Raw genomic sequence first — 26,329 nt, 5'->3', positions numbered from 1 at the left:
ATGCTCAAGAAACATTGTAAGCTAGTGAAGGAAAGTAATATTATTTAACTGCCTCAGAAGGCGAGTGTAAAAGTAAGCACTGATTTTAGAATATATGCTCATGCACATAAAAATAGTTCTCAAAGGGTTTTGCCTTATATGGCATTTTCATATTTGTTTATACAGCTGTTACTTTCCGTTTTATATTGTTTTTGTGTTTGCACTTCTTTATTTCGAAATATGTAGTTTAGCCAATGCTGGGAAAATAACAGAAGACAGAGTATTAAGAATTTCATATTACAGAAACGGACCACCCTCAGCCCAACGACGCGTCATAGATAGCTATCTCATCTTGCTTCACTTTTTATAGTCTTACCTCTCGATCCAGGACGGAATTTTTGTCTGAAGTTTGCTTTCTTCCAAGACTTTGACATGTCCACAGTAAGACTGCTCTTAACCTGTCTGCTGTTCAAAAATGTTTTTGCGCTGTCAGGTAAGTAGCCAAAACACATCTACTAGTATACATTAAAAATATGGAACCACTTTATGTGCGCAATTTCGCATCGGTTTTATCCAGGAAGCTTCTGGCACATCACGGACCAGCACTGGGACCCAACTTACAACCTGGCAGGGAATCCTGAACTTGTGTGCGCGTCAAGCGGCAAACGACCAGCTGCCAGTGCTGGAGTATTTGGAGACTATGCTTGTGACTCGCCATGGCACCTTATCAACTCGTCTGTGTATGCCATGAAGGATATCCTACCAGACCCGGACTTCATTGTATGGACAGGGTATGTCGCCGACTGAGATACTTTTTACGCAGCCAGCTGGGTTGGATCTGTCATGTATAGTCCCAATCATATGCGTTTCTAGCCCATTTTTTGGGGTGCTGAAGCATCCCTAAATTGAATCCCAGCACCCCTAAAATTTGAGAGATTTTTTTTTCTCGCTGTATGTCATTTTCAACAAGCTAGAAAAGTTTCAAAACCATACAGTACTTGATTGACACGTAATATACAGCAGACAGAGAATAGTGGCACGCAACACTAATCAGGTCATATAACACAGACAAGAAGGAAAAAGGCAGAGAAAAACACTGAAAAAGTCAATTTCTGTTAATGTGTTTTACATGTTGTACATTCCATTTCAAATGAAAGTGCAAAAAAATAACTCCAATGTCAATTTTTGGTATTTTTGGTACTCACTATAGGGGCTGGTTTACTCCAGAAACATACATTTATGTATATGTTGAGGAGCTGCTGAATCAAAACGAGTTGTCTTTCCCCAGAAATTAGGGTTACCATATGTTTCTTTTATGATTCCAATCCATTTCTCTTTTGCTGTGGCTCAGCATTTAAATAACCTTTATCAGATTTGATGGTTTAGTCACAGACTTTCCCAAAAAGTGTTATACTTTTCTTTCACAAATGTGGGAATGAAATTGCATTAAAATGTACAAAACAGTGAACTTTATCTTGCCTGGCTCAGTACCCCTAAAAATCTGGTCCTAGAATCGCCCCTGGTCCCAATGTGAATGTTTTGTAACAGACGTCACGCACTATTTTCACTGCTTTGCAATATTGTCTAACTGTGCATAATGCAAGTGACACCTCTGTTCATCATGATACCAAATTACTTATTGGACTGTCTCCAACTATCAACAATATGTTTTGTGTGTCAGAGATGACACACCACATGTACCCAATGAGGATCTGGGAGAAGAAGCAGTGCTCAGCATCATCAGCAACCTCACTCACATTCTAAACCAGGTGTTTCCAAGTAAGTGAGACATGATTGTGAAGACTATTTACATAAACAGACATCTAAGATTAAAATGTCACAAAAGTGTTGCAAAATGAACTAATATTTATGATAAAAACTTTAAATAACTGCGCTTTTCAGACACTAAAGTGTATTCTGCCCTGGGGAACCACGACTACCACCCTAAGAGCCAACTCCCTGCAACCCAAAACTACATGTATGACCAAATAGCAGAAATGTGGAAGGATTGGCTGGAGCCAGAGTCCCAAATAACTTTTAAAAAAGGTTGACAGAGACTCTTTTGCTTCTTTAAGATTTGTTCTTCTGATGTCAATCTCTTACTTGTTTCATGCACTGACACATTTTTTCTTCCCAAAGGTGGATATTATACGGAAAAGCTTCTAGGTCGAACAGGTTTCAGGATGCTGGTCCTCAACACTAATCTTTATTATGACCAGAACAAGCTGACTGCTGACATGGTGGATCCAGCGGGACAGTTCAGCTGGGCAGACCAGGTCCTTACAGAAGCAGCTAAAAACAAAGAAAAGGTAGAGCGTCTTGTCCGTCCATGTCTGAATCGCCACATCAATGGCAATGAAATGTTTGTATTTTTTGCATAATGAACACCCTGCTTCTCTTTTTGATGCTGGTTCCAGGAAATAAGCAAACAGAAAACCTTCAGAGTAATAATTTTAAGTCAACACTTCCTAAATCTGCACCCCACCTTGCTGAAAGATGAATTGCTACCTGTCTGATCAATTCTACATCTGTGTCTCTACCAGGTGTACATCATTGGCCATGTTCCCCCAGGTTTCTTTGAGAAGAAGAGAAGCAAGCCATGGTTCACGCCTGAATTCAACAAGCAATACGTGCATCTAATTCAGAAGCATCATTCAGTCATTCTTGGACAGTTCTTCGGCCATCATCACACTGATAGTTTCAGGATGTTCTACAACTCAGACGGGAAGGACCCTTCCGTTTCTGCAGGATCTCCCATCAGCACAATGTTCCTCAGCCCTGGTGTCACACCATGGAAAACAACACTTCCTGGAGTCATGGATGGAGCCAACAACCCTGGGATTCGTGTCTTTGAATATGACACCGACACACTCCTTGTCAAAGTGAGTCAAAGCCAGAATCTGGAACTATTCTTTAAGTAGGTTAAGGAGCTGTTCCACTTTGTAATTGAAAACCTGATGTTCTGTAAATGAGTCTAACCCTTTTATTATTCTGCTTTCTGTTTTGAAACACATTTACACACGCTTAGGATCTGGTGACCTATTATCTGAATCTTACCCACGCTAACGCGGCCCGCGGACGCTGGGAGAAGGAGTATCGCCTCACAGAGAGCTTCAGAGTACCGGACGCCTCCCCCTCCTCTATGCATCAGGTTCTGGAGCATATCGCTAAAGACCCCTGCTACCTACAGAAGTACTATGACTTTAACTCCGTCAGCTATGACCTGACTGAATGTGACAGTGATTGTCGCGTGGACCACGTGTGTGCAGCCAGAGAAGTAGACTTTCAGAGGTATGAACAATGTGTGGTAAAAGAAGGGGCAGCTGCCATTTATGGTGGGTTACTGCCTCTCCTCTCTGTGGCTGTAAGTCTGATGATGGCCAATCGGTGATGACCATCAAATTCAAAGTTAATTTTGAAGCTTGTGAATAATAAAACTGAGGAGAAATACTTAAATTCCAGCAAAAGGACATTGTGTAGTGTAAATTTTTTATGTGACATCTATTAGTGAGTCATAAACTAAATGTACTGAAGTACAAAATCAACCTTTGGCCCAAGCAGTCTTTAGTGGGGCCTCCTCATTGGTTCATTGTTGTTTTATGACTGAATATTTCAATTCCAGTTAGTGGGAAAACTACTCTGATGTCCAGGACCCATCCACCCCGTATCCTTCTCATTTACTGTATCTGTTTAATAAAATCAGAGCTCATTCAAACACTTTTTATTGCTTTATTAGGATTGTCATAGCAGTTAACATGTTATAAAATAACTTTACACCTACTTATGTCCATAAAACTTTGAAGTGATGAGATATGTTCAAGAATTCATCAGATAAAGTTGAATTATCTGGGTTCTGTGACACTTGTACTTATCCTGCAACACTGTATAACAACTTTATGAGTTTAAAGTTACTGTCTGTTATGGAAAATAAATTGATGCTCACTGGACTCTGAGCCTTCAGTGTGGACACATTTATTGAGCATGTGCTTGAGCAGTGTATACAATAAAGAGGCAGTCCTGCTGTAACAAGTCAGTTCATATACCTCAGTCATGGCAGAGTGGTGTTCAGTTAAGCATGTTCAAATGATCAGGACCTGTTTAGCTGAAGTGAAAGGCTGCATGGCTGCGTTCAGAGCTTTGGTGAAGTCTTGGAAGCTGACCTCTGTGCAGGCAGGAGCTGTGAGCTTTCCCTGCTGGATGAGGCTGCACAGTTCATCCAGCATGGCTCGAAATGCACCTCCATCTAAAATGTGAATCATTTTCTGTCAAAAGACTTGTGTGGCTATATTTTTCTTTATAAAGAAGAAACCCTGTGCAACTTACCAGTTGAGTGGTCTCTCTTCCACTGAGTGACCCAAAACCCTCTGACTTTCACATCTTTAAAAATAAGGGCACTCTGAAAAGAAGAAGTGAAGTGTGTTATGTATGTTGCGAAAAATGTGATAGTGAAAGTGTTGGCAGCATTAGTGATTCTATCTCACCACAGGGACAGTAACTGGCTGCTTGGCCATCCCTCCATACGTTACCATAGATCCTCCTAATCTGAAATACAGAGAAAAATGTGGTGTTATTATCAGATATTTCTTTCATGTACGTTTGGGGATTTGTAAACACACAAGACTCAATGTCCTCACTGTAGTTGACGGAGAAGTTCTGTGGCACTTTTTCCTCCGACTCCATTCAGTGCCAGTTTAGGCCTTGGGCAGCTCTGTGTAAAATAATAGAACAACATGACACAGGGACTGTGTTCATTAACCAGTAGTCCTAGCTACATAATAAGATCTTTGAACTTGTCTTCAGACCCGCAGACCTTGAACAGCTCCTTAATCTCTGGCCGCCTCAATGCTTCTTCTTTGATCACATGAGTCGCTCCTATGGCCTTCAGCCTATCGCTGAGCTGTGTGAACTCTGGTCTTTGAAGAGAAGAGACACAATGGGAAAATTCATTACAGCCATAAATTCTTGCACACATAAAACACTATCACAAAGTGGCTCACTGCTAACCTGTGTTTATACGAGAAACTTCATACAGTTAGTAGGAAACAGGACTAAAATAGAAGTAGTGACTCAAGCACTATTTGTTAAATGAAAAACATTGCCAGAAAACAGTTAATCTGATATGACTTGGTTCACCTGTCCCTCACAACGTTGATAGTGTTTATTCCCCTTGCAGCAGCAATCTGTATTACTGCCTGTCCAACTCCACTGTTGGCTGCGTTCTGAATCACAGAATCACCTGCGAGGATGACAGAATAAAGGAAATTGTTACAACTTGCACACAGCGCTACAAATCAAATCACGTGTTAAATATCTTCTAATCAAATTGCTTTTATATCTGTTTAAAAACAGAAAAAGACTGTTAACTATTACACTGTATTGGTTGTACTGGAATAATCCTGCAAAAACAAAATAAAAAATAAAAAAATAAAAAAATAAAAATTGCTTTTATATCTTATTTCATCGATATTGTAACTGGGTAGGTTGCTTCAATCACAGGTCTTACAGTTTGCAAGATTATATAGAAAATAGTATGGGAGGTTGAGCCTTCAGTTCTCAGGCACCTCTCCTTTGGAATCATCTACCAGTCAGGGTCCAGGAGGCAGACACCCTCTCTACTTTTATGAGTAGGCTTAAAAATGTCCTTTTTGATAAAGCTTATAGTTAGGGATGGCTCAGGTTAGGGCCAGCTCTTGTGCTGCTATAGGCTTAGACTGCTGGGCGATCTGACATACTAGGACACTGGGATCTACTCTCTCCCCTCACCTAATCTGAATATAAAAGAAACAAATAAACTAGCTTCATAAAGATACAATTACTCCATCAATGTCTAATCCTGAATTGGAAATCTAAAGGTTTGGAGTTCTATTCAAAATGGTAAATAACATCATGTCCCTGTTTGTGGAAATAATTACCAGGCTTCAGATCCTCAAAGTCAGACAGCATCCTGAAGGCAGTGCAGGGATTCACCCCAAGTGTAGCAGCAGACAACAAGGGAATGTTATTGGGTAGTGAGATGACATCCTCCTCAGCTAACACTGCCTCTGTCCTCCATGTTCCTGCTCTCACAAAAGGCACAACACTCATCACAGGATCAGAGTAATCACCCTATAAACTTATCATTGTAATAAAAGCTGTAGTTTACCTAGACCAGCATCTTTTGGTATAACCCAGTCTCCTGTTTTGAGGGACTTCACCTGGCTGCCCACCTCTACCACCTGTGCCACTCCCTCATTGCCCCCAACAGCTGGGAGGTCAGGGAGGATGGCGTAAGTACCTGAAACAAACCCACAAGATGTTTAAGTCACACCTTTTTGAGAGCTTTGAGCTTATATGGTCTGGTGTGGACGTGAGTAACACACCTTGAATCATGTTGATGTCAGATGGGTTTAACGGAGCTGCCAGAATTTTAACCAGGACATCCTTTGTACCTAAAGGGGGCAGATCTATGTCTTCCAACCTGGAAACCAAAGAACACTTGTTATCTGCATATCAGATAGATATGTAAAATAAAAATGTCATAATTAGCAAAATAATAACTTATATTTCTATCATTTCCACTCTTTTTCTGGAATTTTAAAACCTCTAATCTCAAATTAGGCCAATCATTGAGCACAACTAGATTCCTTGCACACACTAGCTCAGATGGTACCATAGAAAATGTTAAGAGTGGATTACTTTTCAATCAAATAAATGCTCTTTTTTAATCCAGCTTTTTGTTGTGTAATCAAAAACATACAAGTCATCTTTGTATTTTTTACAAATGAATTGCGTTCAAATATTCCCTCTGAAGTCCTGAAGGGGAACACAAACATCACAAACAGTTCTTATTAACTGTAAGGCCCAATCTCAATGTCCACCCTCAGGCACTCACTGACTTTGAAGCACGTTCCCGCTAAGTCCGTGAGGGCTTAGGGCTGTCCCACTGTCAAATCATCAGTGTGTGAGGGATCTCTCACCAACTTTTTGAGCCCTTTATGCCCCCTCTCCGTAAGTGGGCATTTTTGCAGACTTAGCGTAAGGGAATTACCCACAGTTCATAGCATTGTGACGTGAAACACAGGATCCCCAGGGGAAGCCCGCAAGCATGGAAAGGCAAACCAACGCCTTAACATGAAATTTAAAAAAGTGTGACAGTAAAAAGAAGCATGAAAGTTGCAATGAAATTTACAGGCAAAAAAGTTTGCATGTAACTATAAATATAGAAAACAGCCTTAATCTATTCATCTTCACACATGTGTATACAGTATAATTTATATATTTATAGTTATATGGCCTATTCATATATCTTAAATGTCGTGGATAAGCAGTCTGTATGGTAAGAGCCTGGATCACATGGCAGTCAGTCCCTTAAGCACCTTGAATTTAAGGAAAGTAAAAATTTTGCAATAAAAATTCCTAACACTGCAAAAGTGAGGTTCATGACTTCATGCAGGTCACGTGCAAAGTCTCAAAGTGCTGTCCCATACCCAGTTCTACAGTTTGAGCCCTTCCAGCCTCCTGCCCTCAATCACTTTACAGCTGACGTCAATTAAGTCAAGAAGGGTTTAGGGCTCAGGGTTTAGGGCTCAGGGCTTAGGGACACCTGGCTGTTTTAGTGTCCTCCGACCTCAGGGGGCAACACTGTGCTCCTCGCGACTTTGAGCACCAAAACAAAGCGAGAAAGAACCGCAGGTGACAACTTTCTTGGCAAATTTTATACAGTCTATGGCAAAAAGACATAAAGGTGAGCTTCTAAGAAAAAATTGAAAGGTTACGTTTCAGTTTTACATGACAAGATACTAAGGCAATGAGTTCTTATAAGTTTGTTGACAAGTATACCAGCTAACAGTGCTTTTACTACGGGTCCCCAATAGGGCCAAACACACATTCGCATTTCGCCAGTAACATGAACGAATGCACCATTACGCTTCATGCTATTTAGACAGGAACTCTTACTGGATCACTTGAGATGGGTCTCCGTGTTTTCTGTATAGTAGAGCCTTGCATGTTTGTGTTGCCAGTCCAGCTGACTGCCCCCTGTGCCTTGAACACTTCAGAAGAGCAACAGAGAAACTTCTCCTGCAGAATGACCCGCTTCTTAAACACGCTGTCTGAAGAGGCAGCCACATTGCGACATAGGAATACACTTAAAATCCCAAAGAGAGTAAAACTAGTCCGTTATATTTTCATTTGTAGTGGAGGTTTTGCTAGCATTTGTCCTACTGCGCGGCCATGTTGGATTTTAGACATGAGGATGTGTCATTGGGAATATAAACAGAGAACAGCGCCCCTTGTGTATAAACGCGGTACTACTATGCGAAGAGCTAAAACCTCATGACACTCAAGCAGTGTTTGGTATTCAGGGGGGTTACCAGAAAGGGAAATAAAGAGGAATAATCCCACTGTTTTCTTTGATATATTTTGCTTTATGTTATACAATACTGTCAGAACTGAAGTCCAGGTGTTTATTACTCACACACTGTTTTGTGTGTTGCTTTATTGGTCTTTTAGAATAGATTTTAAGATTAACTTATTGGTTTTTAAATATCTTAATGGTCTTGGCCCTTCTTATTTATCTACTCAACTCTCAACTCAGCTCAACTTTATTTATATAGCCCCTTTCATACATAAAACATGTAGCCCAAAGTGCTTCACGGAGGAACAGACAGTCAGAAAACAACAGCAATGGTAAAATTATAAAAGACATGATTAAAAAATAAATACTTAAAAAATAAAAGAAAAACAACACAATAAAATTAATAAAATAAGTTCGAGTGGAAAGAATAGTTAAAAATAAGGTAGAGTTAACAAGATCAGATGAACACAAGAAATAAATAAGATAAATAAATACATGTTAAAACAATGGTTTAGACATATATATATATATAGTTATTATTTCATTTTATGAATGTATAGATTTTTTTTGTATGTGTATATATATGCTTCCATATCACTATGTTTAAAACATGAAAATATGTTTGAAATACTGGACCTGTATTGTAAAGCTTGCGTTTTGCCAATAAAAAACAAATCTTGGAAAAAAACAAAACAAAACAATGGTTTAGATAATAATAATAATAATAATAATACAGTCCAGGGCTAAAATAATCAGATTTGCTTTGATCATATGAGCCAGTGAGAGCCTTCAGGTCTTCAGGTAGTGGACTTTTAATCGTACCAAAAGTAAGAACAAAGACTCACAGTGAGGCAGCTTTTTATTATCACGGACCCAGCCTGTGGAACACCCTACCTGAAGATCTGAGGGCTGCACAGAGCATCAATATTTTTAAAAGCAAACTTAAGACCTACCTTTTTAGTCTCGCTTTTTGCTGACAGTTTTATTTATCTATTTATTATGTAGTTCAAATTTTAGTTACTTTTATTCTACTTTCTTTATTCATGTACTTATTTATTTATTTTAAGAATAGCATCTTATTTTATTTTAATTGTTTCATATTTTAGTGTTTTATTATCTTAGAAATTTATTTTATTTTGGTGATTTTTCATGTACAGCACTTTTTGTTACAATGTCATTGTATGACAAGCGCTTTATAAATAAAGTCTGATTGATTGATTGATTGATTGAGTCTTACCCATAGCAAATGTTGATCCTAAATCAATGCCTACTACTAAGTACTACTAAGATTATTGTGATACTGCATATGTTTATGCTTACAGAGACTCCCATTTTACTATGTGGGATTTATTGCAACACTCCCAATTATGGTGACGATGAGTCCTCTTTTTTTAAATAGTACTTTATTGCTAATTCTTTAAAATGTCTTATTGGTTCAAGATGAAATAATTCATTTGAATCTATCACTGTCTGAATTGTTGGTGAGTCCCTTCCTTTGAATTTCATCAGTTTAACAACTTCTGAATATATCTATCACCTATCAAAGTATTGCAATGCTAAATTTAAGTACAGGCTCCTCTGCAGGAAACCACACTGCCTGATGAGTCATTTCACCTCACATACTATTGTCTTTATAACACCTGCATTGTTCACATCAGTTTTTGTTTCTACACTTGAATCTTTTGTCAGTGAAAGAAGGCAACTGAAGACACATAAATATTGAAATATTTACTAGGAAATGGAGCAGATCTTTACATATAGAAACATAATCACAGTAATACTTGAAAAGCCTACATGCTGCTCATCATCGATAAACTAGCCCATGAAATCAAGATAAGATAAATCAAGATAGTTGTAGTTTATGGCAGTAAACATGTAAACATTCGTCAGTAATAAATGCACATTCTTCTGGAAGTATCTAGCCATTCATCTTGAAAGATACAGCACCACAAATAAAATAGCTGATGGTCACAAACAAGATATACCATTTAAAGCACACATGGATCAAAGTGGGATATAGAATTCTTTGATGTGCTTCAAATGTTGCCCTGAGCACTTAGTCTTACATGTCCTTGGATTTTCAAGGAATATCTAACCCATCTAACACCCGACAAGCATATCACAATAACACATCACTGAGGGGTCAAACTGGGTCGTTGTGATCAGAATGTCTAACATGGACTTAAGTTTCCAAATAATACTCTGAAAACATTATTAGTAACAGTAGAATATTGCAAGAATTACAATACAACACTTTCATTCAACCTTTATCCAAAGAGTGGGTGTCAAAATGTAGAGAAAGGTAAATGTTCAAGTAAGAGAATCACTTAACTGCAGCCCATAGTGTTAAACTCAAAACAAATACACACAGGTATGTAAAGTGTTCCATCTAACCTGAGCACAACATTATTTTCATATCCTGAGTTCAATCAAAGAAAACAGTGTTTGCTTTTGAAAACTTGAAACACTACCATAAACATCACCCTAAAGCATAGTATCCACCAACATGTGAGTGAAATTATCCATGACACATTCTTTTTGTCACAAGCATTGATAGTCTGAAACACCAAGTATCAGCCATGTGTTGAGACGAGACAACCCCAGATTATACTACTAGCCCCAATCCCTGTCATAATATTCTACTACATCCCCATCTACAACAATTAAAGAGGAAAAAAATACAATTATAGTGGAACATATTCTCCATATCATATATCATGGCAAGTCGTGTAAAGAAGAGGGAAATAGCAAGATCATCACCACACTGTATGCATGGGAGGATGACATAGTGGAAGAGTCAAGTAACTTATGAATCTCAAACTTAGTCGTTTACAATCATTGGAATCTTTTTTTTGGCAATAATATATTCTTCTCATCCTTCAGATGAGAATTCAGTCCCTGCTTTGTCTTAGGTACAGACTCCTCGACTCCAACTAATCAATCTGAAGCATTCCCTGAGTTTTCAGATTGGATATTCCTGAGATGAGCCTTAGAGTAAAGTTGTTTTTTTGTCAACCAGCAACTGACTGTATGTGGCATATGAAAATATAAAAAAATACATACAATAAGGAACATAATACTCAAAAAAGGGAAAACTGAATATAAAAAAGATAATAATGCATCTTACACATGATTAGTGCAGAGTAACATTGCATTGGTTTTGGCATAGATAGATAGAAATAACAGTGGGACTCTCTTCTGAGAGACCAATGAACAAAAAATGATTAAAAAAAAACAGGTCAAAGAAAATAAAAAACTCACAGTTTACGACAGTCCTCACAAAACTATACACTTGTACAGATTGTATTGTTTGTAAGCTGTATAAAGAGTTATTACTGTTATACTGTATTCATACTTCATTGAGTTACCATTGAGGACAGTGACAATGATTTATCAAGCACATATGTAAAAAGAAATACAAGTACCTTGATGTTAAAGGTGTGTTACCCAAAACTATTTTCAAGTTGAGGGAGCTTCGAATGACAGACAGTTTTTGATGTCTACTAGCTTTCATAGCTCAACAAGAGCAGGAGGAGAAGCTGCAGCACACTTGGATGAAAATAAATACGTAGTATGATTATTTAAAAAAGGCTTTAGAATAATTTTACATATATATTAATTGGATGTCAAAGTATCCTCAGCTTCTCCTGTAAAACGGGAGTAAAAAGCTGATTAGCTAGCTAGTTCTACATGCTCCTCCATGCAGGCTTGGTGTTCCTGAATTATTACCCTACTAAGGGTCATTGGGAGGTAATGTCTTAAATAACTACCTAGGTATAGATCACATTGGATACAAACAAAAACACCAGCCTACCCACTGGCAACATCAAAGCTGATTCTGCCTCAATATATTCAAGTATGAAGAGGAGAGCTAGCTGGACCCTCAGCAAGTAACTCAGTCCAGGTCAAGTATCTTATTTGTATTGATGAGGTATGAAGTTGGGTTTGGAATCACATCGTTTGGAATTCTATCAAATCCAAGCGGTAATTGTTTAGCAGCAGTATTTCACACAGCAGACAGTAAAATAAAGAAGAACTGTTGAAGTAGTTAAAGGCTAAGTTGTTTGTTTGTGCTGTTCCCCCCTGGGTGAGACTTAGCCTTTTTGATTTCAACTGGACAATATCATGTGCCAGATGCTACTGACCGCATTAACTCATCATATAAAAACCATTGAGGTGTTGGTCCATGTTGAGCTAGAAGCCGTTATGATTTGACTCTTTGGAACCGGTCACCTTGCCTATCATTGCAGATGTTACTACTAATGCCCGTTTAGATTTAAAACATTCCCCTTTAGCAGCCACCATTTAGGTTGCTTATGAAACATGTTGAGCCAAAATCGTTTCATGATGGTTTAAAAAGTCGTGACTGGGCTCATCTGAATCTTGTGTTGATAGATATGCCTGACCTGGAGGTGTGCCACAACACATCTGTCAGAGCTTAAAAAAAGCAGGGGCTTGCTAATGTTTGGCTGGGAATGACTGTATGTCTTTTCTTGGCAACTCTTGAGACTCAACAGACGGTACTAAGTCACTGCAGCAGTTGTGCTTGGTGCTGATCAGAGTTTCAATAAGTTTGAACCTTGGACCAAACCAATGATTCAGTGGTAATGCTGTGTAAATACTGTAGTGCAAAGAGAATTTGATTGAATCCCAATTCTGATCTCAATCTCCAAAACTGTATTTTGAGACTATCAAGTTCACCATCAGCAGTGAGAATGATGGTTTGGATAGCAGAGCAAATATGCACCAATAAAAGGAAGACAACACCTTTAGACAGTCAGCAGTGCTGCATAAAAATAATGAAGTTATGAAAGAAAAATAATAGCCCAAAAGCTTGAAACCACTTCTGGTCTGACATTCATTCGGCCCCAGAATTACCAGATGGTCAATTGCCATATTGGCAGATGCCAATAAATAGCCTGTAGCGATACCCCTAAAACCCATCCCATGTGTCTGTATGAACCCTCCCAACCCCATGCGGTATACAATCTAACATTCATCACAGAGGTACTAATTGGTACGCTCTGCATAGTCGGAAAGTGAGGTAACAGTCTGATAGGAGACTATATGGTAAGGCAGCAAAAGTGTAGCTCTATTCTTAGCAAACTGACCGAGTGTTCTGCAACAAACAGAAGAGGTATAATGCCCATGAGAGAGGCATGTGGTGCATTAAAGAAACACAGATTCTAATAAAAACTCATCAAGATAGTAGGTTGTGTGGCGTTGCTAACTACAATCTCAATCCCCTCAAAAGAATAGCAGTGATTCAAACATTTAGAAAGCGTCCTGAGTGCAATAATACAGCAGTATTCCTGAGTATAACACTAAATGAAAAACAAACAAAAAAAAACCTTCAGCAACATTCTTCATCAGCAATTATTTTTAACCTGAGGTAGTTCCAAAGGCAGCTTTGACAAGTAGATGAGGATCACGAGTCCCATCTCCCTCATCAAAGCAATCTGATTGGCCTCTGTGCTTCCCCGGCGTCAATGATGCCCAACTTCTCGTTTAATCTGAGGTTTCAGGAGCTGATGGCATGTGGCTGTGCTCCTCCTCCTCTTCATCTTTTGAGGGGGATGGTTTTCCCTGAGAACCTGGTGACTGTTGTGCTTTTTGCGGGCAGTTGGCAACCATATGATCGATACTCTGGCAGAAATGGCACTTCTTGGGCTGCGGTGGTAGCTTGCACTCTTTGGCATGGTGGTCCAGGCCTCCACAGTTGTAACATCTGAAAGAGTAGATAAGAAAACAGTTGCTTTACTAATTTGAGTTACATAACACATTTAAAGTTGAACCCTGGACATCTAGCAAGGGAATATCTACCACAGTAAGTGCTACATCCTTTTAGGTCACCAGCTAGTTGGTTCATTGGTCTGATTACTATCTGGTTTTTAGATTCTCTTTTTCTTGATGTACTGTCTTTGGGGATTAAGGGTTAAAAAACAATGTTTAGAGAAAGCAGTATGTGTTTTTGAAAAGAAAAAGTCAGTCGCCAGAATAGCTTGAAAACTAGACAGTTCCTGGAAGATGCTTCAAGCTGCAAAAAACTGCAGATAATTATGCTAAGTTCAATTAAGTTAGTCCCCTAGTCAGTCATGTTAGCTATTGTAAATAAATAGTCTCCAGCAATGTTTGGAATCATATGAAAATGTTTCAGACCAAGGTCCAAAGCCCAAGGCTTTTTCACCTGTTGACCACTAGATGGCAACCAGTTCCCAGGGTTAACTTGAGCGCACCTTTTGTCATCAGTTTTCAAGGGCATTCCAGGTCACACCATATTGCTCTTTGGGTGAGCATACCAGGTTTAAACATCTCAATGCATCCAAAGGTTTCTGAGATACTCAAAATGAACAGCCACAGTTTGTAATATTCTACTCAGCAAAACACCTCTGGGCAGTTTTTATTTTTGAGTGTACTGTGGTCTTGCAAGTGTCAGGAACCTTGTTCCATGGACCAGTTATGGCCACCATGGCTTGTTTTATCTCAAAGTAGCCTGAACAGCTTGCCTTATTTGTCAATTTGTCACTGCCAAAAGCTTTCAGTTGAACTCACTGGGCTCTATTGTATCAAAGTAAGACATCCATTTCATCGGCATTGAACTTTAGAAATGAACACCACGCCAGGGTCAAGCAGGAGCCATCAGGGGTTCCTTCATCCACCACTGTTTGAACACAATCTATAGAATGGCCACGCGTGCAGAGGCGGAAGACAGATGGATGGTGGGCGTGCGGTGCTTGGCCTGCGCCACAGCAAACCCCCTGCCACCATTGAAGCAGCAGATGAGGTTTTGTCAGGGTGGCTGCCTGGAGGTCAGTGTGGCTTTGTAGTAGTGGCCGTTGGGGTGGTGTCAAGGTCTATACTGCCACATCACTGCACCTCCCTACATCAGCATCCTTCAGGAGGCAAAAGGAGGGAAGGGGAAGTGGTTCCTTTGTCTAAAAAAGCTGCAGTAATGACCTCTGAACCCTGCCCCCTCGACCTACACCACCCTTCCCTTCGACCCCCAATTCCATCCCAGCCCCCAGCCCACTTGCATTTACTCATGCATTGTTGCCATGACAACAGTGACCTTTCACCCCCTTGCTCAAGCTTTTACATCTGTTATCAATTAAATGGACAGGATCTTTTCCCCTACCTTCAAGTCAGATACACACTCACATACTTACAAAGGTGGTCTATAAGGTAAGCCCTGAACATAGCCCCAAAACTACAAGCTGCTGTTCAAATTGTGCCTTACTTTTGGATATAAATATGATCAATCAATCATACATAAACTAATGAAACACCATCCAGCACTGCATAATGAAATACGCTAGAGGGGAACGATTCCTTATCAATGGATCAGTGTGGTCCACAGAGAGTTATTGAACCACAGCGGGCCTCCCAGGACTCTTTGAGGCGGTAATGATCTCTGTTCTCACACTGACTACTCTCTGGCTCTAATCACAAGTGACAGGAGGGTGAAGCTGATACATTTCTAACCCCTTGCTATATTCTGAAAATAACGTCCAAATCAAGGACCCCTTCGGCTTACCTTCCTCTTACTTGGAAGGCCAGTGCATGAAACACTGAGTTGCAAAAATATTGTAGACTGAACAACTCCCAGTTTTAGCTGTTGTGAAACTTGCCCAGGATCTAAGTAACACAAAGCATCCTATATTTAATCTATAGGCTTAACTCCAACAGCATTACTACGCTTTGTTTACATCAATGAGGAATGGCATGCTTAAGGCTACAGCAATCAGACTGCCTTGACTAAATTTAAACAGTCTCAGGTGTATTTCAATCTTTTCTTGATAAAAGAGTCAGTGCTAGAATGACAAGCAAATTCTGGACCAACACTTGTTGTTCAGCTGTACTTTTCTTTATCATGAGCTTGCTTTTTGAATTACCAATCTCATTTGTTTGGGAAGAGAGGAAGAATCTGTGTGTATATATATTCACCAGGGGCCAGCAAATTTAAACAGTTATTGATCCAGGTCACACGTCAAGCCTGCTGGTGTGACCCTTGCTAGGGCTGGATGTGGGGGTTGGGGTCGAGGAAGAGGAAGGAAAATGGGGAGAAACACCCTTGTGTGTATGGTCCAAATTAAACAGCACAATGACTGTTTGTGGACTGCAGAGAAATTTGAGATGCACAATCATTCAGTTCTCACAGTTTAAGTAATTTAAACCACTTAAAACATTGTTCTGTCACCACAGTGTGTAGGCTTTTACACAATACTAAACCTCTCCATGGTCTGTGGTCAAATTTGGAGCTACAGCTAACTTATAATTTGATGCAGGGGGGGTCTTAGTTTTGGAAGTCTTGAGCTCTAAAAATGACCAAAAGGTAATCACAACAATAAACTGTGTCTCTGTTCCTTCCCAGTTCATCCCTGCTTACCTATCTCCCTTTGACCGGCGCTTCTGGACCTTCTTGCCTTTAGGTCTCCGTTCACTGCCCACACAGTGGATACCACCTGGTCCGGTCACTTGCTGGGACTCAAGACCCTTTGAAGACTTCTTGAAGGTAAACTCGACTGCCTCGCCCTCCTTCAGGCTGCGGAAACCTTCCATGTGCAACTTGCTCTGAAAGGAAGAATAAGGAGAAATTTAACATCAGAACCCTTATTTCAGTGTTGGGTAACTTAATTTGTTTGTTTTCAAGTATTCCTTTGTACAACAGGGCGAGTCCTACACAAAGGGATGATAGGATTTAGTGTTCGTAATTGAGTTTCTCAAAACCTGCCTTATTGCACAACCTGTGCCAAAACCACTTCTTTTGTGAGTCAGTAGATACTTTGACCCTGTAAAACAAAGCCCAACCAGTCTTCAGTGCATGATACCATCAGAGCCAGATAGCACTTATCAGGTATCTGCTGTTTTAAGGTGATCATAATGTCTCACCTGATAAACAGTTTCCACTCTACCAATCACTTTGTACACATACTGCCCTCCACAAAAAGACACCTTTACCTTATTTAGACATGTCTTTTTGCTGTGTTTGAGTGGTAAATCTGATGAGGATAACCTTCAACCCATCCCCCCTCCAGAGGAACAGCATTCCATACTGCTGCCCCCACCCCAACCTTCTTCCCACCCACATCACAAAGCTCCACTAACACACTGACCACCACTACTAACCCTAAACTGCAGGATGCAGGGGTTAGTGCTACGGTTGGGGGTGGGGTGAGAAGGCAGCGGTGCTTCTCTGAGAGGTTGGGGGTCAGCGGGACATTCCTTGGATAGTTGTTTGGCAGAAAGAGGTGGAAGATAAAAGTTGAGGGAAGGCACCAATGATTGATATCTCCCTTTGATATCAGTGCTTGAATGTGTGACATCTTTGTTTGTAAAAGAAACATGGTGATTTAATTTGGTACCAGTGTGAGAGGAAAAGAAAGATTAGAGAGGCATGTTGGCTAAATGAATCAATTAAGGAGGAACAATAAGAGCAGAAACTAATCTAGTCACATGCATAGCTACATATTCTGTCAATGTTCACCTGGGGTGACCTCTCTTAGTGGTTCTGGATAGCAGTCTCATCCGATTCACAAATCTGAATTTAAGGTTACGTACAAAAAATTGAGATGGAGAAAGGGAAGGTAGGGCGCGGTTTTAAGGATAAACTCAACATGGGAAACCCCTGTGTATAAATCCTAGGGGGAACTGGGAGATCAACTTGTCACAACTGTGGCAGACATAGCAAGAAGGATCCTTGATGTAGTAGGTATGTTTTGACACACACTAATCCTATTTTCTTTCATTTATTTTTTAATAAAAGTCACATCTGTCGGTTAGTTATTAACAACAATCTGTAAACTGCATCTGCTAAAACAAACCGGAATCAGACTGAGCTCCTGAAAGCAGTGTTGTTCGTTGATGACTGCTTAAAGCCAGACAAGAAAATCCTTCAGGAATGGTTATGATATCAACGATACAATTAGTAAAGTGCATGGGACCTATTAATTAATAAGGGCACTTCATCCCTGAAATTTTCAGTTAGAGTGTTGCAGTCATTGTTTCCATCTGCAAACTAGCCATGACAAAAAAACAACAAAGGCACCATCTTCTCTTATCCTGCAGCAGTCAGTCATAGCTGAGCATCTGCTGCAAAGTCCTGAACATCTATCACATGTGATTGGTGAGGCATGATGTTAGTGTGGCAACATGGATGTTCACAGAGCACCAACCCATCAGGCCTCTCTGTGGCCTGGTGACCGTTAACCCATTTCCTCTCTCATGTGTGACCTCCCCCCAACCCCCATAACGGACCTTCATTGGCCGCATGCCCTTCACCAGATTCCACACATCCACACATGCACTCAGGTATGGACCAGGATGGAGCATTTTCAGGACCTGATGTTGAAGTGTTAACTATTGTCAGGATCTACCGTAAACTTTGTCCAGAATGTGCCTGGAAGCTGAGCGAGGCAGAGAAAGACATCAGAGCAGTGAGGGACAAAAGCAGGACTGCTGCTGAGACAAAGAGGGGCTCGGTCACGGCCGAGGGGTGCTTCATTCGGATGCATGGCTCTATTGTCCACCTGCACAAAGGCCAGTGGACCCTGGGAGTTAATTTTCCTTGACACGCGGCCACTAATTTTAGGGCTGAGGCCTCTTACGTTGCCATAACCTCTTTACATCCATCATTGACACGCGTGTGTCTAACTTTTCTTGTGACAGAGTGGGAGGTTGGCCATTAGTTACGCATTTCTTTTGGATAAAATGAGACCACAGTGGATTAAAAACTGTCAGATTGAGAGTCCTTTTAAAATAGCAGCTCTACTTTATGGCATTGGAACATTAAGTTCATGATCAACAGGCTGGATTTCTTTCAAGTCACTAATTGCTGTTGGAGTTTGTTTAACTACCAAGGCCTTTTTTTTTCTTCTTCATTTTAACGATAAAGCACAAGAATAAAAGTTTCTACCTCTGGTTGAATGTTTATTGTATGGTCACACTATGATGAATCAGGGCGCAGCTTCAAGTGTTTAATCGAATGATGTTTCAGTTACAGAAGCCCTGCCCACTCTCACTTTACGCATCATCATTACAGGAAAACAGACAACTGAAAAACAGAACCTAGTGAGAGAGCTTTGTTCTAAAAAGTTGCTCCAAAGTTTGGAACTTGATCATTTTTCAAGAGTAAATTGTCAATTAAAGGATATCATGTATGCTTTTCTCTTTATGAATAAAATGTATAATTTTAAAGGAGAAATGCAATATGTTGTTAACACACATGAGGCTGAGTGAATTGTAACAAGGGAAATTTACCTTAAAAAAAATCCCTGAGGGCTCCTCCTTAAAGCCAACAGACTACCACACACACACAGGGAGGGGGTAGAGCAGACAGCAAAGAGCCTTTAATCACTTTATGACAGGAACCTTGAGGTGAATGAGCAGCTAGTGGAGACTCCTCTCATTCACATGCTAAGCCTTTATCTTATCAGACAGCAATGGAGGCGCTCACTCACATGAGAAGTGGGAGGGAAACGCATCCCCCGCCTCCCACCTCGCCACTAGTTGTATATGAAAAGGTGAATGGAGGCTGTGGGCTTAACCTGGATGAACTCAGGAGTTTTATTTTAAACCTCATGTTGAGAGAAAACAATTAAACCTTGAGTAGAGACAGCATGACTTATTAGATACAGTTTCAGTGTAATTTATCCAAAAGTCCTTTTTTCGCAGCGCTTGATATAAATACTCATGATGGTGTTGCATTACTACACTTAGGGATTGACTTTTACAAAGCCCAGTGAAAAAAGAGCCACACCAGTCATAATCATTAATGTTTCCTGTCTTGGCTCACATTTTAGCCTTTGAAAAGTGATCAATAGTTGTTGTTTCAAGGTTTGCACATTCACCAGTTAATCTAGGACCCCAAATCATACAGATCATATCAAAACTATTGTTTCAGCCAGCAAATGCAATGATAAAAGGCACAGTGCTACACCCACTCATCATTCCCCACACCCAAACTAAATAATTGACTGTTTAAAGGCTGCAGGAGAGGACCAATGACGTTTTCTTCCCCTTTAAACGAACTTACAATGCTGTTCACACAGCAATCATTGTGATCTATAGTCATTTTAAAAGCATTGCAATGTCAGAGTATTAAAGTAAGTTGGCTTTAATTCTCTTTCATATCAGTGTTCAACCACGAGGGAGGCCCGCGCAGACTCCTCAGGCTGCAACACGTGTTTCCCTGAAGGAGAAACACCCACCACACTGCAGTGAGTTCACACAGTCATTTTAACTTATAGTGAATAAATCACATGGTATCTTATTTATCTTAATTAAACACGTCTGCTAATGTGGTGTTAAAGGGCAGTGTTTTTTTTATTTTCATAGTTTTAATTTAAAGCTGCCTCACTCCAAAGATGGCTGGGTTGAAAGAAACGCTGAATTAATCAGGCTGGATTGGAAACAGGTGGTCTGACCTCACTCAGGGGATTTGTTTGCGTATTTTAAGGTGTTTATATAGAAAGTTGCTTTCCCACTTTGATAGTTTCACTTTGTATATTGTGTCGTCCTACCTGATGGACAAAAACATCAACCGGTTCGTCCAGTGGCACTTCCTCCCGGCTGGTCATGGACAGGAACCCGAAGCCCATGCGGACGTTGAACCATTTACACACGCCGACCCCGTGCAAAGGCTGTGAGTCCTCCTCGGTGCTCGGTCCTTCATCCTCCTCGGTCTTGCACACCCCTGCGAAGAAATGTTCAATTTAATGAAAAATCCGCACATAGGGTATTGTTACATTCATTTCAAGCTAAGGGGCAAACTTCCATTAAAGTTTAAGACCGGAAAATAACTTTATTCTCCTTGTTCTCTCGCGTTGTTTCATCATCAATCAATATGAATCGATACAACACCAGGAACAATTGTGCAATTTTGCCGCATTTAGACTCAAATTGTTGCTAAATAAACAAAACAGACCAGACAAATGTGACTTTATCAGTAGGGGTGAAATACTCAGCAAATTAAAAGTGATGTTAGATTGTGTAGTATCTGAATTTTAAAGAGCAATGGCTTCATTAATCCGCACGCATCACATCACGTGTTTGCAACAATGCATCAGGCTACATGTCCCAGTACTATCAAGCATCAAGTCCTCCCAAATTAAAAGTTACTCAAGTAGGCTTTTAAAAACAATTAAATAAAATGCAAAATATTCTGTTACTCAACCTGGGAATTCCTGGTTAGAAACGGAGCCCATATCTTCACTTCTGCCTTGAGTCAAAATTAGCACCCAAGCTACAGTATCCTTTTTATTTTAGCCCTCAATCTGGGTAATCCTCACAGATTGCCACTTTCATGCAAAATGCTGTGAAAAGCAGAAACTGCGCAGAGAGAGGGAAAGCGGGAGAGGGAGGTAAACAAAAGGGGGCTGGCAACCTATTCCCCCTAAACAATGAGGGGAGGGGGGTGGGGGGTCAGCGGGCAGAATTTTTTCCTGAAGACTCCCCCTCCTTAAAAGAAAAAAAAAGTCCTAAAAACAATGCAAGGACACCCAGCCCCTCCAGAAAGCACTTTAACCATTCTCAGAGATAAGTAAGAAGCATCCCAGCATACCTTCTGCCATGTTTTAGCGCCAGTGTAGTCCTGATGCTGCTGCTGCTGTTTGTGCGCGAGTGTGTGCGTCTCTCCTGCAGTGGTCAGCTGTGTTGGTCAACACTAAATGACCATTTCTCATTCAACAAACCCCCCACACACACGCTCGGTCATGTCCACGTGACTTACAATTTTATTCCCCAAGGATAGATTGCGTATGGTTTAATGGAGGAGCCTAAATGTGGAAGTGACCAATCACGTTTAACGCGAATAAAGGATCCACATAATAATTTTAATGTTCTATATATAGGCCTCTGTTGTGTTTTATAGCTTAAATGAAGCCATCAATCTGGAGCACCATATTTATTTTAATATAAACATCTTGTGTGCAGGTTTGGGAATACATGTGAAGCTTATAACCCCTTTTATATAACTGTGTTTATTTTTCTCTTCATATACATTTTTAAATTGTTTTTACTTCCATGATATTTTAAATTAACAATGTATTTAAATTTTGAAATTAAGGTACAATTAAGGTGGGGTGTGACAACTGCGAGGGAAAATAAGATATGGCCTTATCGCATAGGCTATATAAAAACATATTTTTGAAGGATATCATGATATATTATGCGTCCTTAGTTTTAATTTCAATTCAACCTATTATTCCTAAAAACTTCTTTTTTAAACCCTTGTGATTTAGTCTCGTTCTGGTGGCATGCATGTGAGTTGGTTAGCTGCCGTCCCCAACATGCCAAAGAAAACGGATTCTAATGTTAATCCAGAAGAAACATGAGGGGGGAAGTGTTTCCTCAAGAAGCAGAGGTGGGGCAGTTAAATTGAGTCGAAAAGAAAAAGGAGCTGGGACGAAAAATTGGATAAAACAAAAGGACACAGAATAGTTAGAAAAGAATAATCTACCTCGATACAAGATGGCAGCATGAAAACAAGCCAAGCTGGTCAAACGAATTCATGGATCGATAGTGATTGATCACGTCATGTTAAGATGTTGACTCGTGTCCTTGTGGAGAGATGGATGGATCAAAGACAGAGAGAAGTGATCTAACCATGCAAAGAGACAGAAGAGTCCAGAAACTGAAATATAAACAGAAGGGTTTATTATTATGAGAGTGAAGAGTTGAAACGAAGTTATGACACCCAACGAGCGATTCAAAAAACATGAAACAAAAAACAAGATGGCACGAAGATCCAGCTTCTTGTAGCATGAAATTGTGTCACTGAAAAAGTACAAGCGGCCTTAGAATAAAGACATTTAGAAATCAATCAAGACAACTTGAAAAAAAAAAGATTCGTCGTGATAATGAGAAATGTTGGTGTCATTTTTAACATTTGGACGTCTGAATTATCACCAAAACTTCGATTAACAGATTTTCTTTCTTTCAGCAATTGGAAATAATCTGTGCAGATTAATCTGAACATTAACAGAAGTATTTAGTTTATAAATGGATCTCAGCTCCTCCTCCTATTTGCAGAAGGCCTGGTGGTCACCCTACCTGTCCTTTCCATCATAACTACCACAACGACCCCTTGTGGACCCGCAAAACACGCCCACTCAGACACTTAGATTACATAACCGACAGGATTTAGTATTCCAAAATTAAAATTGACGATAACAGGACAATTTAGACGAAGACATGTTGCATCACGAGCGCTAATCCCAAATTTGATTCAAGTAGTGTAAATAAATAATCAGAGCTGTGAACGCTCCTTGGCTGGAGGATGATTTTATTTTAATTTGAAACGAAAATTCAACTATTTATTTTGTATTATTCTTTTGAAAAATCGGCAATTCTTTAATTTTAATCCGCTATTTTTTTAACACGAAAAGTTAAACCTTCTTCAGGTGATATTTTTAAAAATCGAGCTACAATAAGGCCTATATTCTGAGATAACCTATTAGATTACAGCAGCGTGGCCATTGTTAGAGAGGCGTTTTAGCTGTAAATGTATCTTGATGCTTCCATTCTAGTAACGTATACAAGATTACAATTTAGCAACAATATTGTTACATTTAAAATTATCTTGAAGAATAATATAAGCTTATTTTTTTCATCAATAAAGAAATTAATAGATATGAAAAGAAAAAAAGAGAAATAAAAAGTTGAGATGTGTCCTTGTGACTTCTACGAGCTGTTATACATTTCACCCCAACTTCCTGCCTTATGATTGAAGATGTTAACTTTACACTTTAAAAGAGTGACTGCTAAGGCTTAATCATATATAAGCAATCTTAACTCAAAAAATAGTAGGCTAATTTAAGAGTCCATTTTGCTTTGGCAGCAAGAACACCAGTAAGAAATCATTTCAGATGACACATGTTTTTATTTATTTTAGACTTGTTTAATTGAAAAACAAACAATTTAAAGGATGTATCCACTTAACTCTAGACAAACTGATCTATAAACAAAGTCAACAATCTAATGAAATGTCAGCAAGTGAAGAAATCTTCAGTGGAGACGTGCTGGGGATATATTGGCAGTTAGCCAAAGTGTTTGGCTCTCACTGCTGGACTCGAGCCAAAGCTGATGCAAGCTAATTGACTGCAAAGACTGATGTCATTGTTGCTTAAGGATAATGGTTAGGAAATAAAAAGTGAATGATATTTAGCTTGATATTGAAAATAATGTTAATAATAAAATAAAAATAATTATTAGAATTATAATGATTATTGTTATAATAATAACAATAACAAATCATAAATACACAACTGAATTAATAAATAAATATAATTCCAATGTCCTCTTTCAGGGGTGTGTCCAGACTTTTGTGAATGGAGTGGCTCAACTGGACACTGGCACATGCAGGAGTGGCCAGAATTTATGTGTAATATTTGTGAACACACACGAATGATGAGCATTTACCCTCTAGATTTTTGTTATCTATAAAGTAGCATACCGTCATTATATTCCTGTGTGTATTCCTTTTTTTACTCTAAATGGCAAAACGAAAAAACATGGGGTACCAGTTGGCCCAGCAGTTTAGCACAGTGCTTATAGAGAGGCTATGGTCCTCTACAGCTGTCGCTTACCCCACTCTCTACCCACTGCATTTCATGTCCCTCTTCAGCTGTCCTATGTCAAGATCCTGCTCCTCATCTTTAAGGCCCTCCATAACCTTGCTCCTCCATACCTCTCTGAACTTTTCCACATCAACACACCCAGCCGCACCCTCAGGTCTTCTTCCATTCACCTCACTATACCACCCGCCCACTTAACCCCCATGGGGGTCCAGAGCCTTCAGCTGGTCTGCCCCCCACCTCTGGAACTCCCCCTCCACCAGACATCCGTAACATCGACTCTCTTTCCATTTTCAAATCACATCTCAAAACACATCTTTTTAAACTGTCATACTCACTCTGATTACACCTCTTTGCTGCACCAGATCTGATCCTGATAATTTTACTTGTATTAATTAATTATACTATATCATGCCTTGTTGATTTTATCTGCCTAATTTTTATATTGTTCTTTTTAAACTCTGCATTGTACGGTGACCTTGAGTGCTGAGAAAGGCGCCTTTAAATAAAATGCATCATTATTATTATTATTATTATTATTATTATTATTAAAGGAAAAAATGCCAACAACCTAACTTAAAAACAGATTTAAAAAAAAACAACAACAACAAAGAAACAGTAGAGTGGCATCACGGAGATCTTTCTTGCTAAATCCATTCAGGGCTCTTAAAGATTATGTTTGTCCAAGGCCATGATTTAAGCCACTTACATAAGAAAATGTGTTACATTGAAATATAAAGAAAAAACATGTATGAATAAATAAATAAACAAATAAATAATTACTACAAAATTGTTACAAACAGCCCAAACAGCAGCTGACTGAGTAAATAACCAACTATAGTGAAAGATTATGATGTGGCACCTGGGGTGGCTGAGCAAACGGGGCAGGAGTTTGGGGACTGGCACCCCCAGTCAACGCTCTGGACACGCCCCTGCTCTGTCAGTCTTTTGAACTACCACTCAAAATAAATTGGACATCTGGGTGTCTTATTTTCAGCAGTACTTGAATGCCGCATGTTGGAGTGCGCTTGTGTTATATTAAGTGACCACTAGATGCCACTGTAACTCTTAACTATTAAAGTAAGGGAAGCAACTCAGCCGGCCAATCAAACTTTTACAGAAAATCATAATAGTTATTGATACTTTTGATCGTAATGTCGCACCTGAGAGATTATATTTTTGAGTCACTTTGAGGTTCTTTATATCACAGTGAAATAACTATTAGCAACCGAACTGGAAGCCTACTTAGTTTCTGGTATTCAAACTTCAAAATATGTAATATTTCTTCCTGTTTAACGTCATATAACGTCATCAGAAATTAGCTAAACAGCTCAGAGGAGGCACGCCAATCAATGTCTAATAGCCCACTGTGTGAGGACGAATCTAACCAACCACGGAGGCAGGGAACTCCCGTACACCATGGGCAGAGAACACTACGCTGCGT

The 26,329-nt window shown here is 39.6% G+C and overlaps 3 protein-coding genes across 5 annotated transcripts; 1 reads left to right on the top strand and 2 right to left on the bottom strand.

Annotated features, from left to right (window-relative positions):
- Positions 1-65: 65 nt before the first annotated feature.
- smpdl3b (sphingomyelin phosphodiesterase acid like 3B) lies at positions 66-3,926 on the top strand. The gene is made up of 7 exons (XM_034698681.1): positions 66-472; positions 557-770; positions 1,661-1,758; positions 1,882-2,025; positions 2,119-2,288; positions 2,523-2,861; positions 3,008-3,926. Exons 1-7 carry the CDS (start codon positions 412-414, stop codon positions 3,368-3,370), a joined length of 1,389 nt encoding a protein of 462 aa, XP_034554572.1. The 5' UTR covers positions 66-411; the 3' UTR covers positions 3,371-3,926.
- On the bottom strand, positions 3,695-8,227 carry mecr (mitochondrial trans-2-enoyl-CoA reductase). 2 transcript variants are annotated; one of them, XM_034698683.1, is made up of 10 exons: positions 7,446-7,475; positions 6,339-6,436; positions 6,122-6,253; positions 5,892-6,035; positions 5,113-5,215; positions 4,790-4,892; positions 4,614-4,687; positions 4,461-4,521; positions 4,303-4,375; positions 3,695-4,222 (listed from the first exon to the last, which is right to left on the bottom strand). In XM_034698683.1, exons 2-10 carry the CDS (start codon positions 6,346-6,348, stop codon positions 4,059-4,061), a joined length of 864 nt encoding a protein of 287 aa, XP_034554574.1. In that variant the 5' UTR covers positions 6,349-6,436; positions 7,446-7,475; the 3' UTR covers positions 3,695-4,058. The 2 variants fall into 2 exon arrangements, with proteins under 2 accessions (XP_034554574.1, XP_034554573.1); XM_034698682.1 differs by lacking the exon at positions 7,446-7,475 and adding an exon at positions 7,915-8,227 and having other exon boundaries at positions 3,936-4,222.
- A 1,800-nt stretch (positions 8,228-10,027) lies between these two features.
- Positions 10,028-21,974, bottom strand: si:ch1073-284b18.2 (protein lin-28 homolog A). Of its 2 annotated transcripts, none has more exons than XM_034698685.1 (4): positions 21,873-21,974; positions 20,833-21,005; positions 16,701-16,885; positions 10,028-14,042 (listed from the first exon to the last, which is right to left on the bottom strand). In XM_034698685.1, exons 1-4 carry the CDS (start codon positions 21,880-21,882, stop codon positions 13,823-13,825), a joined length of 588 nt encoding a protein of 195 aa, XP_034554576.1. In that variant the 5' UTR covers positions 21,883-21,974; the 3' UTR covers positions 10,028-13,822. The 2 variants fall into 2 exon arrangements, with proteins under 2 accessions (XP_034554576.1, XP_034554575.1); XM_034698684.1 differs by lacking the exon at positions 21,873-21,974 and adding an exon at positions 21,486-21,671.
- Positions 21,975-26,329: the final 4,355 nt, after the last annotated feature.

The sequence above is a fragment of the Notolabrus celidotus genome, chromosome 12 (assembly GCF_009762535.1).
Source record: "Notolabrus celidotus isolate fNotCel1 chromosome 12, fNotCel1.pri, whole genome shotgun sequence".
NCBI lineage: Eukaryota > Metazoa > Chordata > Actinopteri > Labriformes > Labridae > Notolabrus > Notolabrus celidotus.
The sequence above is the reverse complement of the archived record's forward strand: the minus strand, read 5'-3'. Positions and strand labels throughout refer to the sequence as shown.

Bases quoted from the DNA above. Each gene is read 5' to 3' on its own strand.
- smpdl3b (XM_034698681.1), top strand. From the start codon at position 412: ATGTCCACAGTAAGACTGCTCTTAACCTGTCTGCTGTTCAAAAATGTT. The intron at 2,026-2,118 runs GTTGACAGAGAC...TTCTTCCCAAAG, and splicing joins CCAAATAACTTTTAAAAAAG to GTGGATATTATACGGAAAAG. The intron at 2,862-3,007 runs GTGAGTCAAAGC...ACACACGCTTAG, and splicing joins CCGACACACTCCTTGTCAAA to GATCTGGTGACCTATTATCT.
- si:ch1073-284b18.2 (XM_034698684.1), bottom strand. From the start codon at position 21,516: ATGGGCTCCGTTTCTAACCAGGAATTCCCAG. The intron at 21,006-21,485 runs GTTGAGTAACAG...ATTTCTTCGCAG, and splicing joins TTCTAACCAGGAATTCCCAG to GGGTGTGCAAGACCGAGGAG. The intron at 16,886-20,832 runs GTAGGACGACAC...TCTTCCTTTCAG, and splicing joins TTGATGTTTTTGTCCATCAG to AGCAAGTTGCACATGGAAGG.
- mecr (XM_034698682.1), bottom strand. From the start codon at position 8,087: ATGTGGCTGCCTCTTCAGACAGCGTGTTTAAGAAGCGGGTCATTCTGC. The intron at 5,216-5,891 runs GTAATTATTTCC...TCATCCTCGCAG, and splicing joins CTTTGAGGATCTGAAGCCTG to GTGATTCTGTGATTCAGAAC. The intron at 4,376-4,460 runs GTGAGATAGAAT...TCTTCTTTTCAG, and splicing joins AGCCAGTTACTGTCCCTGTG to AGTGCCCTTATTTTTAAAGA.